At 35.2% G+C, this 19,484-nt stretch overlaps 1 protein-coding gene across 3 annotated transcripts in view; it reads right to left on the reverse strand.

Moving 5' to 3' along the window:
- Window positions 1–19,484, reverse strand: part of UHRF1BP1L (UHRF1 binding protein 1 like) — a 107,707-nt gene that overhangs the window by 27,062 nt on the left and 61,161 nt on the right. For all 3 annotated transcript variants that reach the window (XM_030323476.2, XM_030323477.1, XM_030323478.1), the window contains 6 exons: window positions 12,288–12,470; window positions 11,651–11,769; window positions 8,244–8,385; window positions 4,086–4,279; window positions 737–2,235; window positions 387–562 (listed from right to left, as the gene is read on the reverse strand). In XM_030323476.2, the coding sequence (XP_030179336.1) occupies window positions 387–562; window positions 737–2,235; window positions 4,086–4,279; window positions 8,244–8,385; window positions 11,651–11,769; window positions 12,288–12,470 (2,313 nt within the window). The remainder of the gene's footprint in view (window positions 1–386; window positions 563–736; window positions 2,236–4,085; window positions 4,280–8,243; window positions 8,386–11,650; window positions 11,770–12,287; window positions 12,471–19,484) is intronic.

Here is a 19,484-nt window from a genome sequence, read left to right on the forward strand (position 1 = left end):
TCTCTGCCGTCCTACTTTGAATAACCCCAGTCCAACCACTTCATTTCCCCTTTCAGTACCACTTCTAATTATCTCCTACCTGAAGTTAATGTCACTACAATCAATGTGATCACCCTCTGTTCTTACCTACCTGCCTTAATTTTTCAGTGTGCTGTATTTCATTATTTCTCAAACTCTGTGGAAAAAGACAATCTTAAAAAAATTTTGTGCCCATCATAGATCAGTATCTTTTAAAAATACCATAAAAGTGAATTATTAGAAACAGTGGATTAGAAAAGCCCAAGTCATACAAAACACAGTTTGTTTTAAGTTATTATACAGTTAACCCTTGAACGCTTCTAAGATTTGATTATTTAATATGAATTATTAAACTTGTATTGCTTTACCTTTTTCCAAAAATATATGAGTATCACTTCCATCACTTTCTAACAACTGTTCTTCCAATATCATACTGTCAAGTGAAATGGTGTCCAATGAGGTCTGTGAGGGGCTTCTTTTCATGTTCTTATAAGAAACACAGAGTGGAGCCAGGTTGGGTGGAATCCGTTCCTTAGGCTTTCCACTGTTGACAAAATTATTAGAAAAACATCACATAAAACCTATTCTTCTATGTGTTAACTCTAATGTCATATTTTGTCAGGAGGTTTTCTGTCCAAAAACAAAATATGCCCCCCACCACATACATACATATGCCCAGAAAACCAAAAACCCCCAAATTCCAATAGTATGTTGTTACCTGAAAGATGACTGTGATTTAAGTGTTCTAACCGTGGGTGCTTCTTCTTGATTGATTTCTAGGTTCTCAGAGAGTGAAACTGTTTCTGGAAGCAAATCTTCAGCTTTAAAGACTGACTCTATGGTTTCATGTCCTCTAGTAGTTAAATTATTTGAAAGTATGTTTTGATTACCATCATTATCAAAGGACAGCAAACTTGAATCTTCTCTGTAGTTTAAGACACTATTTGAATCTGTATACAAAGAATCCTTTTTGTCACTTGTTTCTGATCCAATTTCTCCTGATCCACTTTTGCACACAATTCCACTACTTTCATCTTCACTTATTTTCCCTAAATTTTTATCTGATAAGTAATCAAGAAAAGAAATACCTTTTTGCAGATTTGTATCACTAGCTGATTTAAAAAGCAAAGGATCCTTCGAAGGGACATGGCTAAGGTCAACACTCATAGATCTGTTGTCTGACATGTGATTAACAGTTACACTTCTGATTTGATTTATACCACTACTAACTTGCCTCCTTTTTGAAGACAAACATTCTCCATTTTCTGTAGGCAAATAATCAGGAACCATTGGGCTCACACCTTCAGTGACAGGAGACTTAAGAGTATTTCCTTGATCCACTGGATGTAGCAAAAGAGCCACTTCTGCACTTTTAAGTAAAATTCCAATGCAAATGGATGTCTGACTAGGAGGAGCGCCAGTCACAGCTTCTACATCTTTTCTTAAGTTCTCCAAAAGCAAAATGAGTGACTCGTGGAGGAAAAGCAAGAGCAGATACTGGTAGTGATTGATCTGCATACTGACATGTTTATGAATGTGAACCAGGACATGAACATCTGCATCTGATGATGAAGAGGAAAATCTTAAAAATGTATCTGAAGATTTTGGACTACCATTTGTCAAGGGCTCAGATTCTGTACTATAATACTCTTTCAAGAGCTTCTTCCGCTTCAATCGTCCAGTCAGATCACTAGATTCACTTTGTGATGTATTTAGAGATACCTGATTACAAGTCTGCAGCTCTTTTTGTGACAGGGCATACCTTGTTGGTTGGCAAATCCAGATGGAAAGAGGGAAAGAGTCTATAAAATTTATTGGCCGCCCTTTTCCACTTTTCATCCCTTCATAATCTATCCAAAATTGAGAAAAGTACACAGCCCAAACATCTGTGGCAGCAGAAGTTTTGAGAGTGTGTTTATTCAACTTGGGAATAATATTTCCTTTATAAACTTCATGCATTTTAGTATCTTGTTCATGAGCATGTCTCTGGAAGATTGGATGCAACAGATTAAAATTGTCACCAGATTTGGGAAAGCTGGTATATGCTTTACTGAAAAAATCACAATCTTTAAAGTCTTGAAACAAAGCTTCTAGATCAGAATGTCGACAGTTTGGACAGTGCCTTGTATTTGTGGCAATCATTTCAGAACTCTGAATAGAAACTGCACGTGGTTGATCTTGATGACATTCAGATTTCATTTCAGAAGGAATGACAAACTATAAGAGAAAAACATTAATCTAGTCTAACTTACAAATCCATACATCTTGAAGATAAAATAATCAAGAATATAACTTAGCTCAGGAATTCTTTTTGGTATATCCCACCAAAACACTACTTTCTTATCCAAACATAATATACGAACTCTCTCCCCACAAATCTTTTTATTAAACCAAGTAAAAAGGACTTAACTAACCACTAAGAAAAGAACAACTTTAAACAAAATTAAAACTAAATCAATATTACTAAAAGCTTACTATGCCTTGAGAATTAAGTGTTAAGTTTGGAAAAAAGAACTTTTTGTTAAGATATTTAAAAAAAATTTTTTTAACGTTTATTTATTTTTGAGACAGAGAGAGACAGAGCATGAATGGGGGAGGGTCAGAGAGAGGGAGACACAGAATCTGAAACAAAGATATTTTAAATCCAAGAGATGTGGGGGATGACTGGATGGAATGACTGGATAGATGCCATTAGAATCACTTTTCTCAGATGAAACTATTAAGAAAATAAACTTAAGCATATAGGTCAAACTATTTACTAATTTTTCAGAAATAGCTACTCTCAGTCCTTAAAATATGGTTTTTTTAGTCCTTAAAATACTGGTTTTAAAAGTGCATATTGAGAAAATATAGAGAGGGGCGCCTGGGTGGCGCAGTCGGTTAAGCGTCCGACTTCAGCCAGGTCACGATCTCGCGGTCTGTGAGTTCGAGCCCCGCGTCAGGCTCTGGACTGATGGCTCAGAGCCTGGAGCCTGCTTCCGATTCTGTGTCTCCCTCTCTCTCTGCCCCTCCCCCGTTCATGCTCTGTCTCTCTCTGTCCCAAAAATAAATAAACGTTGAAAAAAAAAATTAAAAAAAAAAAAGAAAATATAGAGATTACACAACTGTCTTAAAGTATAATTGTGATTTTATAAAATTCATCTTTTTATAATTGAACATAGTAAGATTTTTAAGAAAATCTTTAAAACATTTCTGCAATGAAATTTTAACATTTATGAATAACCCCATTTTACAGAGAAGAAATTAAAGGTATAGAAATTTAGAGTATCACCAACAGATCCAGAAACTGCAATTTTTCATCCAAGTCTTACTCTATTTACTACACTATAGTAGCTGTTGTTTTTTTAAAAAACAAAACGAGAGGTTAGAGTGGGAGAGAGCCAAAGCATAAGAGACCTTAAAAACTGAGAACAAACTGAGGGTTGATGGGGAGTGGGAGGGAGGGGACGGTGGGTGATGGGTATTGAAGAGGGCATTTTTTGGGATGAGCACTGGGTGTTGTATGGAAACCAATTTGACAATAAATTTCATAAAAATAAATAAATAGATAGATAGATAGATAAAGTGTGCATAAAAAACAAAACAAAAAACCTCGCTCCTTTAAAGTTTAAATATCCCTGGGATTCAGATTATCAACTACTTGGTTGTAATACAAAGCAAATTTCTATTATCTTTGGATATCAATAACAGAATAACTGTGAACAAATAAAACCCAGATCTAATTTATAAGTTTCACTGTATTAATTTCCACTTTAAAAGAAAAATTTTATCAGCTCCGGTAGGAAGTAGGGGAAAAAATACTGATTTAAATGTTATTTCTGCTTACCTCCAAATGGATGAGCAGTGACAAAATGAAACAGGTTAAATGGAAGATAGAGGGGAAAAACAGTCTCTTAAGGCTTTTTAAACTGAAAATCAAAATTAAAATTAAAATTTCAAAATCAAAATTAAGATTACAATAAAGTTGATTTATATTTGAACACCCATCTTAAATCCTGGAAATTACGATGTTAACTTTTCTTCTCTAAAAATGGTTTTGTTATCACAGTCACTTGTGTATATGGTACCTTTAGCATTAAGCCATCAATTCGAATATCAACATGCTCATCAGATTTTGAATTGTCATTCAACTTGTATACAGCCATAAATTGATTAAGACTCTGTTTTAAATCCAAGAGAAATTGATTTAACCATAGAATACTTCTTTCATCCACGGTAAACTGTAGTGCATTCAGTTGGCTATAAAGGTTGGGAGATGGAACTGTGGAGAAAAAAAATTTTAAAGATTTTTAATGAACAGATAGTCTAAATCTTCCCTGAGAAAAAACATTTTTTTTTTTTCCAACGTTTATTTATCTTCGGGACAGAGAGAGACAGAGCATGAACGGGGGAGGGGCAGAGAGAGAGGGAGACACAGAATCAGAAACAGGCTCCAGGCTCTGAGCCATCAGCCCAGAGCCTGACGCGGGGCTCGAACTCACAGACCGCGAGATCGTGACCTGGCTGAAGTCGGACGCTTAACCGACTGCGCCACCCAGGCGCCCCGAGAAAAAACATTTTTAACTTTTATTCTTTTTAAATTAAGATAATAAGTTTTGAAATTTTATTTACAAAATTAAAGTGACACATGTGGATGATAATGAATACATTTAGACAGACAAAAAACATTTTTCTATGCTTCACTAACTGCAAAATATATTGTTTATTCTAAAACTATCTATAAATAGGAAACAATGTTTAGATCTCACTTCCTAGTATCTGTAAGGACTTTTCCTACCTGAATGATAATCTGAATCCTCTAAAATAAGAGAAGTGAGTCTAATGACTAATTTCTTATGAAAGTGGTGAACAGGCAGGTTTCCTTTGGGAGGAGGGGCCATGCAGTTTTATTCTCCACTTAATCCTAACCCTAGAATAGCGCTTGGTGCAAAGTAAAAATTCAAGTATCTACTAGATAATAAAAGGAATATACTCCTTTTTCATAGCTCTCCTCAAATATTAGAATGCCTGGGGGTTGGATAAGTGTTTTAGTGCTAATTTATATTAAACTAATATTCACAATTAGAGTATACACCTCTTTCTTAAATCCTTTTGTTTACACTATAAAAGCCATTATTGTTTTCAGAGCATCTTGATAAAAAATCTTCTATCCCAAACATTCAAGCCTACTCACTTCTAGTAAAGCAAATAGCATGTATATCTAGATTTTTTAGACAACAATAATTTAAGGAAAATAAATCCAAGGTATAGGATATCACTAAAAAGACAGCATTATAACTATGTCCTAAATAGGACGTTTTTTTGCACTCATTCATTCATTTTCTTCCAGGAAAGATTCACTGAATGCCAACAATATTTTGTGTATGGTGTTAAGCACAAAAATAATAAAATGTCTGTAGGTTTTTACTCAACACAGACACAAAGGTAGAAAAATGTAATTCAAGTCTAACAGAGACATCCACTTGGGATGTGGCAGTGCTTATATTTGGAAATTGAAAGGAAGTGGGGTGTTGAAGAGGTCACATCATACTCTGGAAGGAAGGAAAAAGAAGGCCTCTCAAGTATAAAATGAGTGATGATGACAGCTACAGAGAGGACTAGAGAGCAAATGTAGTCCCCAAAGCTGTAACACAGAAGGAAAGAAGAATCCGGGCTGTGGAGATCTGGGACAGAGGAAGAAACTGGTACACTAAGCGGTAGAAAAATCTACACATAGTAGTACAAGTACTACAAGTAGTTTCCAACAGGGGTCTACTTATGAAATAGATTATTATATGGTTATTAAAGATACTTAAATAAACCTGTAGAAACCTGGAATACTCTCATATCATCAAAGGGAAAGGATGTAGGGGCGTGTAGGTGGCTCAGTTGGTTAAGTGTCCAAACTCTTGATCTTGGCTCAGGTCATGATCTACTGATTTATGGGATAGAGCTCTGTGTCAGCTCCCGCTGACCGCACAGAGGCTGCTTTAGATTCTCTGCCTCTCTCTCTGCCCCTCCCCCACTTACTCTCTCTCACTCACACTTGCTCTCTCTCAAACTTTAAAAAAAAAAAAAAAAAAAAAAGAACTTAAAAGAAGGGTACAGGATGTAAATCAAATATGCAAAAGAAACACATACATTAAAAACAGGACGAGCAATACTATACTTACTGTATGGTCTCAACTGTCCCCTCAAAACTGGTATGCTAACCCAGGGTACCTCAGAATATGACTGTATTTGAAGACAGAGCTTTTAAAGAGGCAATTATAGTAAAAATGAGTTCATATGGATGGGCCCTAGTATATATAGTATGATCAGCATCATCAGGAAACACACACAGAGCAAAGACCATGTGAACAGACCGCCATCCACAAGCCAATAAGAATTCTCTGAAGAGGGGTGCCTGGGTGGCTCAGTCGGTTGAGCATCCGACTTCAGCTCAGGTCATGATCTCACACTCCGTGAGTTTGAGCCCCACGTCGGGCTCTGGGCTGACGGCTCAGAGCCTGGAGCCCGCCTCAGATTCTGTGTCTCCCCCTCTCTCTGCCCCTCCCCTGCTCATGCTCTGTCTCACTCTGTCTCAAAAATAAGTAAAAACAAAAAAAGAATTCTCTGAAGAAACAGCCCTGCTGACACTTGATCTAGAACTTCCAACCTCCAAAATTATGAAGAAATGAATGTCTTTTGTTTAAATCACCCAGTCGGTGGTGCTTTGTTATGGCAGCCCTAACAAATCCATACATTTATGTTTTAGCAGAAGTTGTCTCTAAACTGTAGACTTGTGGCCAGTTTTTTATTTTTGGTATATTCTTTTTTTAAATAACATAACATATATTACATTTACAATTATTTTAAAAGTTATATTTTTATAAAGGTGGGTTGCTTAACAAAGAGATGAAATATAAGGACTGAAAATGGATCCCTGTACCTTTGTATATGTTTGAAAATTTTCATAGTGAAAAGTTAAATTAAACACAGTTAAACATAACCTAGCAATTCCATTCCTAAGTATCTAGGGGGCTAGGCTTTAAACTGCTGTAAGGAATTTAATGTTTTTATCAGAAAAAATATATACTATAGAATAAGATTACAATTCCTATGGCACGTGTTAATAAAAATGATAGAAATAAATAAACCTAGATTAGAAATCAGAAATCTTGGAAACTAGTCTTCGCTCTGAAGAATTACTAACTCAGTGATGCATTACTTAAGGAAAACACTTATTTGTAAGGAGCAAGGAGGACTGGAAACAATGGGATTCTCCAGTTACAGACAAATGGTTGTGAATATTATGGGAAGGCAGTGTAATATAGCTGCAGCCTGGGGGGAAGACACATGAATTCTGATTTAGAAGACCCACATCTCAGCTGTGCCATTTTACTAAGGTGCTAAGCAAATGTCTTAACCTTTTTTAATTTTCTCACTGTTTTGGTCAGGAAGGTAGAAAGGATAAACAAGAAATACACAAAAGACCGCTGAAAAGCATGAAGATGGTGAGAATTAGATCCCAAAACTTTGGCACAAACAAGGATTAAATAATTAAACAGTTAAAGAAAAGATACCATATAAACAAAGGCCAATTTTATTTTGAAAAACTATGAGATGAACTCAGATAATCGCATAGAAATTTAGCATTCAAAGAACACAAATGCATAATCATTTTCACTTTAGGACCCCAAAATAGCTTACAAATCAAAATTCATGTAATTCAATGTTCAAAGTAAAGACAAGTGCCAAAAGTTGTCCAAAATATACATTTGTGCATAAAACAGCCAAAAAAATTCTCTATAGCTAAAAGAATAAATGCATTATTAATTTTTCAAAGAAATATAGAATTTTATATAGCTGAAATATAAATAGGTTTTGACTAATGGAAAAAAATGACCTTATTCTACAAATAAACTAACTTTCATAAATTCTTTCATTTAACAAACAGCTACTAGTAAAGAAATGAGTCAAGCCTCAGGGATAAAATGAAGCATGACTACTACATGATTCCCAACATTAAGGATGCTACAAGCTAGTGAGAGAAAAAAAAATATGAACAAACAGCAAGAACATGTAAGAAAATGCTATATAGAGTTATATACTAAAAACAATGAGAACAAGTGTAAAGAACAATGGGCTTTTGTTTCTTTTTTTCACATTTATAAAAGTTGAAAACTTAGCAAAAAAAACCCAAAAACCAAAAAACAACTTCCCAAGTAATGGACAAATAATAACAAAACAGGAAACTCTCTTACTTGGAAAATCCTTTCCGTCTGGATAGTAATATTCTGTGAATTCTATATAAACAGCTGACATTTCTTGTGGAAGATACAGGGATTTCTTATTGCAAGAAATCATACTTTTGGGGGAAGAACGACACTGTTCTGCTGTAGAGACCTGAAGAAATAATTAAGTATATTGAAGTAACACTGAATAAAGCTCTTTCCAAACAATTTATGCCACATGGGCATCACTTCAAACTCCTAAAAGTACTTCAAATAATTAATTAATGGTTAATTTCCAATGCAAACTTTATTATATATTTAACTTCAAATTAAATCATTTTTAATAACACCAATCAACTATTCAGAAAACCTATAGCCCCTTTGAAGTATTATCAGTTACAAAATCAACTCTTTAGTAAGGTCCTTGCAAACTTATTATTGTAAGCCTTAAAATATCAGAGTATTTCTATTACAGAAGTAAGTAAATGGGAGAGTCAGGACACAGATCCAAGTCCTCAAGAATAGACTGCTTCCCTGGTAGGTATTTTACAGTAATTTGTTACCATAATTTATTATCAGGAAAAAGTTAGCTATATATAGAGTTTTAGTCTGGGATAATAAAAAAATTACAGAAATAGATAATGGTGATGGTTGTACAACTATGTGAATAAACAATGAGAATGAATGCACAACTAAAAATAGCTAAAATGTTATCAAGTCATTACATTGTATGCTTGAAACTAATAATGTTACATGTCAATTATACCTCAATTTTAAAAAATGGCTGAAATGGTAAATTTCATGTTATGCATATTTTACATTAAAGATTAACCTAAAAATAACTACAAATTCTTCTGTCAAATAGTTTGATCACTTGTTTTTTTTTTAATGTTTGTTTGTTTATTTATTTATGAGAGAGACAGAGCGTGAGTGGGGGAGAGGCAGAGAGAAAGGGGACGTCAGGTTCTGAGCTGTCAGCACAGAGCCTGATGCGGGGCTCGAACTCATGGACGGAAGATCATAACCTGACCTGAAGTCGGACACCCAACCAACTGAGCCACCCAGGCACCCCTCACTTACTGTCTTCTAAAAAGACTACGAGTTTTACGGTTCTTGTTACACTTTTTCACTCTCCCCTGAAAATGGTGAATTTACATAAAAAAATGTATATACTAATTTCCCCCAGTTCAACCAATAGTTTTATCAATTTCATTTATTTGTACTTGTTTAGTATATATTCAGGTATGTATCTCAAGGTTAACTTTTTTCATTCATTCAACAAACATGTATATTTCTCATATGAAGTAGAATATTTCTCTTGTATAAATTGCTAATAAAACCTTTGAAACCTTGTATAGACTTTATAAATTTAAGTCAGTTCCTTGCATTATCTAATTAAGAAGTTTTTCTTTGCATATATGGAAACAAATCCTTTTCACCTCAAAGTATCAACTTATTTTAATAGACAATAGCTTACTTCCTTTTTCCTTCAATAGTTAAAAGGTTACTCAAATTGATATAAACATACTATTTTCTTTCAGTTATTTTTATTTGTTTTGTTCTGGTGTATTTGTATATGTGGGATTTCTTTTTTTTTTTTTTTTTTTTTTAAATATTTATTTACTTTTGAGAGAGAAAAGAGACAGAATGTGAGTGGGCGGGGGAAGGGGGGAGGCGGGCAGACATAAAATCTGAAGCAGGCTCCAGGCTCTGAACGGATAGCACAGAGCCCAACACAGGGCTCGAACTCACAAACTGTGAGATCATGACCTGAGCTGAAGTCGGACACTCAACCGACTGAGCCACCAAGGTGCTCTGTATATGTGGGATTTCTTTACTTTATTTCACCCTCAACTACTTGGGATTATGGGTGATTCGCCTCTGCTATTTCTATATGAATTTATTTACATCTTCTAGCTTCAAATAAGATGCATTATATATGGAGTGTAAAACAAGAAGCCATTGTACAATAAGAAAATAATGCGTAATCAAGGTTTCTCAAAATTGGCATTACTGACATTTGGGGCCAGATGATTCTTGGTTTTGGCACTGCTAACAATGTGCAGTGCATTGTCACAATGTTTAGCAGCATCACCGGTCTCTACCCACTACTTGTCAGCAACAACCTCCTCCAGTTGTGACAACCAAAGATGTCATCAGACATTGCCAAATGTCCCCTAGGGTATAAAATCAACCCCAGCTGAAAACCACTGAGTAAAATAAAAAATTTTCAGATAAAACTAAGTCTCAAAGCCATAGACTCATCAAAATAAACCAGAACAATTCATAAATGATAACATGTTATCTGAAATTGTTTATTTTTAAAGAATGTTATAGTCTATTATGTTGGTCTCAAGGACTGTAATATTATACCATATTGTATGATTACAGCCTGAACAATATAAATGGACAGAATTCTTAGCCATGAAATTATGTTCACAAGATAGCCAATACTCAGTTCAATAAGGCAAAAAAATATTTTAGTTTCTTCCACTAAGAGCATTGTGTAATAAGGAATTTGATCTCCTAAGAGAGGTCTGGCCTTTGTTCCTGCTTCTGGGAAGTAATTCTAAATTCTTAGAATTCCCTATTCATGGTAGATCCCTGGGACAACTGACAGTTTATGCTTACAGTGATGACTAAGAGTGAGGTTGGCCATACTTGATAGTCTTAGTAGTCTTCAGAGACTGGAGGCTTTGGGTCACCTGGTATCTAACAACTGAGTTCATCTATGAGGGTAATACTTCATGTATATTGTTATGTATACTTCATGTATATTGTTCCTTGTGCCCTGAGGACAAGGAAGTTCCACATTTGGAACCCTCTTAGCCCAATCCAGGTTCTCTTCCTATGGCTGAATCCAATTTACATCCTTCCCTGTAATATATGTAATTCTTAGTATAAATGTGCTTCTTAGCATAACTTATTTCAGTGAATTCTATTATTTATTCCAATGAATTCTTGAATCTGAAGGTGGCTTAGGGGAGACTCCCAAACAGTTGCTGTGAGAAGTCTTGTGCAGATTTGGCAGACTGGAGGACTATGCTCTTGACCTCACAGTTTGGTTAATTCTGTATAACCATATAAACAAAAATTAATGAATGGATATCTTCTATCCTGTCTAATTTAGCCATTTCACAAAACTGGCCAAGATGTTTTTAAATAAAAGAGTGGCAGTAGTTTATAAGAGTTGCTTGCAGGGGCATCTGGGTGGTTTAGTCATTTAAGAGTTTGGCTCAGGTCATGATCTCACAGTTGTGGGATTAAGCCTCACCTCAGTCTCTGTGCTGACAGCACGGAGCCTACTTGGGATTCTCTCTCTCCCTCTCTCTCTGCCCCTGCCCCACTCTCTCTCAAATAAATAAACATTTAAAACAAAATATGAGTTGCTTGCAGAAGATGTTTTATCATAAGATTTAATTAAAAATGAATCATACCTGGTATATATTGAAATCTGCAAGTCTAACCACAACAGAACTAGACATTAACTTAGCTTTGGACTGCTGAGATAATACTGAAGGTGATCTGGAAGTCCCTTTCAGAGCCGAGTCTTTCTCTGTGGGAAATAAGAAAAAAACTTTCAATTTATGGCAAATGATTTTTAACAATCACTTTTTTGTTAAGACAGCTACTAGAAATACACATGAACTCTAATTTGTCAAACAAAATAATATATGTGAAAATATATATAAACTGATGCAGGAATTTGTTATTATAATGATTATTCTTTTGTGTGATTATTCTTTAAACATGAGTCATATACCACATTTAAGATATTCTTATACAATAACTTTTACCAGAAATTCTTGTTAAAAAGAGAGACCTATCAGCCATTTAACAATCTCAAACATTCTAACGGGGTATTACTCTTATTGGTCATGTCAATTTAAGAAGTGCTTTTGGTCCATAAGCCTATGGTCTGAAGAAGGTGCAGAATTTTTAGACATTAATTAAATTTTACAAAAAATTTACAGAAAATATCCTATCATGATCTCACACACACACACACACACACACACACACACACACACACACTATCAGGGGAATGCCATAATGTTGTTATAGGTAAAATACCTGTTTGTGTGTGCTGGGGAGAGGCATGTGTTGGGGATTTAGGAGGTGAACCTACATTATGATCCTTTACAGCCTGCTTAAGCATTTCAACGTTGCACTCAAATTCATGTAACAATTCATTGGCCCATCCATTTTTTGTTTTGGTTGCATCACTAAAATACATCCAATGATTACAACTATCTCCTGTAAAATGAATGACAGGTATTTCACTGAAAAATGCACAATTTTCATTTATTTTATTGTAGCAATGCTTCTAATGAGATTTATTTATTTCCCAAGGGTTTTTTTCTCAAGGGAGCAGTCTTCACCTACAAGAGATTTTAATCTTCCTAGAAAATTTGAGCAAAACATTTAGAATACACGCAAAGAGTGTCAAAAGGAAGTTATCTAGAGGTTTCTATCAGAAATCAACCATTGGTAGAACATGACTCAAAATTTCAATTACAAACAGTACTGCTGGTCAACCTTCACTGAATGTTCAAGTATCAAACATACCTCCATTAGAAAGAAAATACTACAGAAAATACTACCAGAAAAAAGTCCTTTCATCAAAGATTTGTTGTAAAGTGACAAATAAAACCTATCCTTAAAATGATGAGGATTATTAAAACACTTAAGAAACCAATGAAATTTCTCAAGATGGACATCAAGTCATAAAGATATAGATATATCTATACCTACATAAAAATTTTTGGAAGGAAAATAAAAAATTAGGATTATTAGGTTTCTCTGTAGCAAAAACTGAGAAAAGTAGTATGTACATAAAAGGGTTCAGAAAATATTGTGCCCACCCAGAAACGCTATCTTTGGGGGGCACCTGGGTAGCTCAGTCAATTAAGGGTCTGATTCTTGATTTTGGCTCAGGTCATGATCTGCATCTTGAGATTCTCTCTCTCCACTCATCCCTCTCTCTCTGCCCCTCTCTCTGCTTCTCCCCTGCTCATGTGCACACACAGTCTCTCAAATAAACTTAAAAAAAAAAAAAAATCTATGACTAAGTTTCACCTTCCAAAATATGAATTATTTCTGTAGTTAAAAAAACTTTACATATGTGTAAGTAACTTACAAATCAGGAATATAGAATATACAACAAAGACTTCAAACAAAAATCAAATAGTATAACCTTTAAATTCGTCAAGCACACATACAGAAATAACAAACAGAAGAAGGATAAATTTGTGAACAGAAAAATTTTATCACTTCCTTAAAGTCCTGGAAAATTCCTTAAACTTGTTTTTCTTATTTTTGTTAATTAAAAAAAAAAAAAATCCATACATCACCAAAATGCAGAGATGGGCATAAGGTCAAATTACTTAATTTGGCCATAAACTTATATATTTTGTTTTTTATTATTTGGGAGGAAAAAACCTATCAATATTTAATTATTAAAAAGTCTATTAATGTATCACTGCTCTGCCTTTTGGCTAAGATCACATGTAAAAAGTCTATTAATGAAATTTAGAAAACACAGAAAAGTTTTTTAAAAAGTTCCTGGAATCCTACAACATGGCTGAAATCATTGTTATCCTTTTACTTTATTTCCTTTCTTGAGTTTTTAATATTAAAATATATTAATAATATACTGATTTTTAAAATTCAAAACATATTACTAACTTTTGTCACAATTAACAAAATAAAATAGCATAAAATACATCCTCCAAATTCTGATTTTAACATTTAAATCAATAGAGTACTGCCAATTGCTAACAATTGTACTTCCTAATAATCTACATAAAACTCTATATAAAAATGCATAAATATTTTCTATGGCAATTATATCTTCTTGGTGAAATACTACTGGGGAAAAATAACAAATATTTTGGTCTCTTTTTTTCCTTAAAAAGTTAAAGAGAAAAGAAAAATGCCAGTGGAGTATGACTATGCTCACCTCATTCCATGAATATAACTAGATTACCATCAAATCATCCTAAATATCCCAGAAATTGACCTGAAGACTGGCAGAACAAATGCCACAACTATAGGTAGAGAAGAGGCCACAACAAGGAAGCTACGAAGTGCAGTGACAGGGTTTGGGAGAGAAATGGATTGGATGGTGGCTGCTATGTTGGGGAGGGAGCCACAGTTGCTAAGAAGGGCTAGAGACAAACTCACACACAGAGGAGTGCATGGGGAAAATGAATCCCTACAGTAGTTGACTTGGAAAGCAAAAGGGACCCAATTTCATGGCTTTTGCCAACCAGCAGGGCTTAAAGCCTGGAATTTTTTTTTTTTTTATTAAAAATTTTTTTTTTCAACGTTTATTTATTTTTGGGACAGAGAGAGACAGAGCATGAACGGGGGAGGGGCAGAGAGAGAGGGAGACACAGAATCGGAAACAGGCTCCAGGCTCCGAGCCATCAGCCCAGAGCCTGACGTGGGGCTCGAACTCACGGACCGCGAGATTGTGACCTGGCCGAAGTCGGACGCTTAACCGACTGCGCCACCAGGCGCCCCAAAGCCTGGAATTTTAAATTTTTTTTTTTTCAACGTTTATTTATTTTTGGGACAGAGAGAGACAGAGCATGAATGGGGGAGGGGCAGAGAGAGAGGGAGACACAGAATCGGAAACAGGCTCCAGGCTCCGAGCCATCAACCCAGAGCCTGACGCGGGGCTCGAACTCACGGACCGCGAGATCGTGACCTGGCTGAAGTCGGACGCTTAACCGACTGCGCCACCCAGGCGCCCCAAGCCTGGAATTTTAAAGGTCAGCGTGCTTAGCTCTTGGAGAGCTCAGAAGGTACTGGAGCACCTCTTGTGAAGAAGTCAGGCAAACAACCCGCAAACATATAGCATGGAAACAGTAATCTGAAGAGCACCTGGAGCACACGCCGGGGAAGGTATTTGCTCATCTTGTATTGTGTACCAGAGAGATAGCGTTCACAGAGAAACCCCTCTGGGAAGAAAGGAATAAGCCAGCACCATTTCCCTTCCCCATCCCTCAGAATAAGCACGGGGTAACTGCTGGGAATTAGTTTAGTGCAGACATTCGCTACCTAACTCACTTACACCAAGCCACACTCCATGCACTCAGTGGAATTTGCCTCAGCCCCAGCACAGCAGACCCTCTCCCCCAAAAGACCAACCCAAACCCCTGCTCACACTGTGTCTCCCTACGTGGGAGTTTTGCAGAGCCTCGGTGCCAGCTGCAATGGCGACAGGCTTCATTTCACAAGCAGACCAGAACACACTTAGTTAAAATGTGCCATATTCAGGCCAGGGACCAAACACTGCCAGTGAGAGGCAAACAGAGCCCCTGCATACAACTGGCCTGATGGATAAAGTGGCTAGGAAACAACAGCAAAGCACATGCAGCACATATTGGAGACACTCCCAGAAGCACCAGAACCTGGGGAACAGGGGACACGACAAAACAGGGCACTCCATGACCTCTGCTTCATAAGGCCATTACCCTCAATAACAGGAGATGTAGTTGACTTTCCTAACACAGAGAAACAGGCACAGAGACTTAGACAAAATGAGAGAACAGGACGGGACACGACCAGAGATCTAAGAGAAACAGATACAAGTAACAAGCCAGATTGAGAATTTAAAGTAATGATTACAAGGATATTCACTGGACTTGAGAAAAGAGGAGGACATTCGTGAGACCCTTAACAAAGAGATATGGAATGACATAGCAGAGATAAAGGGCTCAATAAACAAAATGAGAAATACACTTGATGGAATAAGCAGCAGGATGGAAGAAGCAGGGGAAAAAAATTAGTGACCTAGAAGACAGATTAATGGAAAGTAATCAAGCATAACAAAAGAGAGAAAAAAGAATTATGCAAAATGAGAACAGACTTAGGAAACTCAGTGACTCAATCAAACATAATATTATAGAAGAGTGAGAGAATGGGGCAGAAAATTTATTTGAAGAAATAAAAGCTAAAAATTTCTCTAATCTAGGAAAGGAAACAGATATCCAGATCCAGCAGGCAAAGAGAACTCTCAAAATCAACAAAAGAGATCCACATCAAGACATATTTTAATTAAACTGACAAAATATAGTGATAAAGAAAAAAATTTTAAAGCAGCAAGACACAAGGAAACAGTAACTGTAATTACAAGGGAAGACCTATAAGGCTACCAGGAGATTTTTCAGCAGAGGCTTTCCAAGCAAGATGTCAGTGGTATGATACATTCAGAGTGCTGAATTGGAAAAAATCTGCTGAGAATACTCTTAACTAAAGGAGCTCATGACCACTAAACCAGCCCGGCAAGAAATATTAAAGGAGACACACTGAATGGAGAGGAAAAACCAAAAGTGACAGTCTGAAGGTAGAAAACACAAAAAAAGCAAAAATGAATGTTTTTGTAAAAAATTAGTCAAGGAACTCACAAAATAAAAGACTGTAAAATATAAAAACATATATGTAAAGCATGGGGAGGAGAGGAGTAAAAATGGGATCAAATCTAAATGACCAAATTAATATAGATTGCTATCTGCAAAAGAGGTTATATACAAAGCTAATGGTAACCATATCATAAACCAATAATAAATACGCAAAGAAAAAATAAAGAAATGCAAACATATCACTAAAGAAAATCAGGAAACCATGAAAGAGAAACAAAAAAAGATAGGAGAAAATCATCACAAATGACCACAAAAAAATAAAATGACAATGAATACACATCTGTAAATAATTACTTTGAATGTAAATGCACTAAACACTTCCATCAAAAGCCACAGGGTGACAGAATGCACAAAAAAGAACAAGATACATCTATATGCTGCCATCAAGAGACTCATCTTACACGTAAGGACACCAGCAGATTCAAAGTGAAGAGATGGAAAAACACCTATCATGCAAATGGATGTCAAAAAAAGCCAGAGGAGCAATACTTATATGACACAAATCAGAGTTTAACAAGAGACAAAGAAGGACACTATACAATCAAAAAGGGGACGATCCAACAAGAAGATATAACAATTATAAATATTTATGCTGCCAACACAGTAGCACCCAAATACATAAAACAGTTAATTACAAAAATAAAGGAACTAATTGATAGTAATACAATAATACTAGGGGACTTTAACACCCCACTTACACATCATGGACAGATCAAGTAAACAGAAAATCAATGAGAAATAATGGCTTTGAATGACAAACTGGAACAGATGGATTTAATAGATATATTCAGAAAATTCCATCCTAAAACAGCAGAATACACATTCTTTTCAAGTACACATGAAATACTGTCCAAAATAGATCTCAATGAATTCAAGAAGACTGAAGTCATACCATGAATCTTTTCTGACCACAAGGTTATGAAACTAGACGTCAACCACAAGAAAAAAATCTGGAAAGAGCATAAAAATATGGAGGTTAAATAACATGCTACTGAACAATGAATGGGTCAACCAGAAAATAAAAGAAGAAATTAAAAAGTACATGGAAGCAAATGAAAATGAAAATACAACAGCCCAAAACCTTTGGGATGCAGCAAAAGCAGTTCTAAAAAGGGAAGTTTATTGCCAAATAGATCATTCTCAAGAAGCAACAAAAATCTCAAATAGGAAACCTAACCTTACACCTAAAGGAGCTAGGAAAAAGAAGAAAAAACAAAACCCCAACCAGTAGAAGGAAGGACATAATAAAGATTAGAGAAGAAATAAGTGATACAGAAAAACAAAGGAATGAACAAACAACAAAACCACAAAAGAACAGATCAATAAAACCAGGAGTTACTTCTTTAGAAAAAAATCAATAGAATTGACAAATTTCTAGCCAGACATATCAAGAAAAAAACAAGACTCAAATAAATAAAATCACAAATGAAAGAGTAGAAATAACCAAGACCACAGAAATACAAATATAAGAGAATATTATGAAACATTACATGCCAACAAATTGTGGACAACCTAAAAGAAATGGATAAATTCCTAGAAACATATAAACTAATAAAACTCAAGCAGGAAGAAATAGAAAATTTGGAAGCAGCAAAGAAATTGAATCAGTAATCAAAAAACTCCCAACAAACAAAAGTCCACGACAAGATGGCTTCACGAGTGAATTCTAACAACATTAAAGAAGAGTTAATACCTATTCTTCCCAAACTATTCCCAAAAATAGAAAAGGAAGGAAAGTTCCAAATTCATTCTACAAGGCCAGCATTACCTTGATAACAAAACCAGATAAAGATACCAGTGAAAAAGAGAACTACAAACCAATATCCCTGATGAACACAGATATAAAAATCCTCAACCATATACTAGCAAACTGAATTCAACAATACATTAGAAAAACCATTCAGCACAATAAAGTAGGGACTTATTCCAGGGTTGCAAAGGTGGTTCAATATTTGCAAATCAATCAATGTGAAATATCACATCAATAAGAAAAAGGATAAAAACTATATGATCATTTCAATAGATGCAGAAAAAGCATTAGACACAGTACAACATCCATTCATTATAAAAAAGCCCTCATCAAAGTAGGTTTGGAGGGAACATACCTCAACATAATGAACATATATGAAACACCCACAGCAAACATTTTTAATGGGGAAAGGTCAGGAACAAAACAAGGATGTCAACCCTCACCATGTTTATTCAATATAGTACTGGAAGTATTAGCCATGCATCAGACAACAAAAAGAAATAAAGAGCATCCAAATATGTAAGGAAGATGTAAAACTTCCATTATTTGCAGAGGACATGATAATATATACAGAAAACCCAAAAGACTCCAGCAAAATCTGCTGTAACTGATAAACGAATTCAATAAAGTTTCAGGATAAAAAAATCAATGTACAGAAATCTCTTGTATTTCTATACACCAATAATGAATAGCAGAAAAAAAAGTCAAAGAATCAATCCCATTTACAACTGCACTAAAAACTGTAAGATCCCTAGGAATAAACTTAACCAAAGAGGTGAAGGACCTATACTCTGAAAACTATAAAACAATGATGAAAGAAATGGAAGATGACACAAAGAAATGGAAATACATTTCATGTTCATGGATTAGAAGAACAAATACTGTTAAAATGTCTATACTACCCAAAGCAATCTACACATTTAATACAATCCCTATCAAAAATACCAACAGTATTTTTCCCAGAACTAGAACAATCTTAAAATTTGTAGGGGACTACAAGAGACCTCGAATAGCCAAAGCAATCTTGAAAAAGCAAAGCAAAGCTGGGGAGATCACAACTCTGGACTTCCAAGTTATATTACAAAGCTG

The sequence above is a fragment of the Lynx canadensis genome, chromosome B4 (genome assembly GCF_007474595.2).
Source record: "Lynx canadensis isolate LIC74 chromosome B4, mLynCan4.pri.v2, whole genome shotgun sequence".
Lineage (NCBI taxonomy): Eukaryota > Metazoa > Chordata > Mammalia > Carnivora > Felidae > Lynx > Lynx canadensis.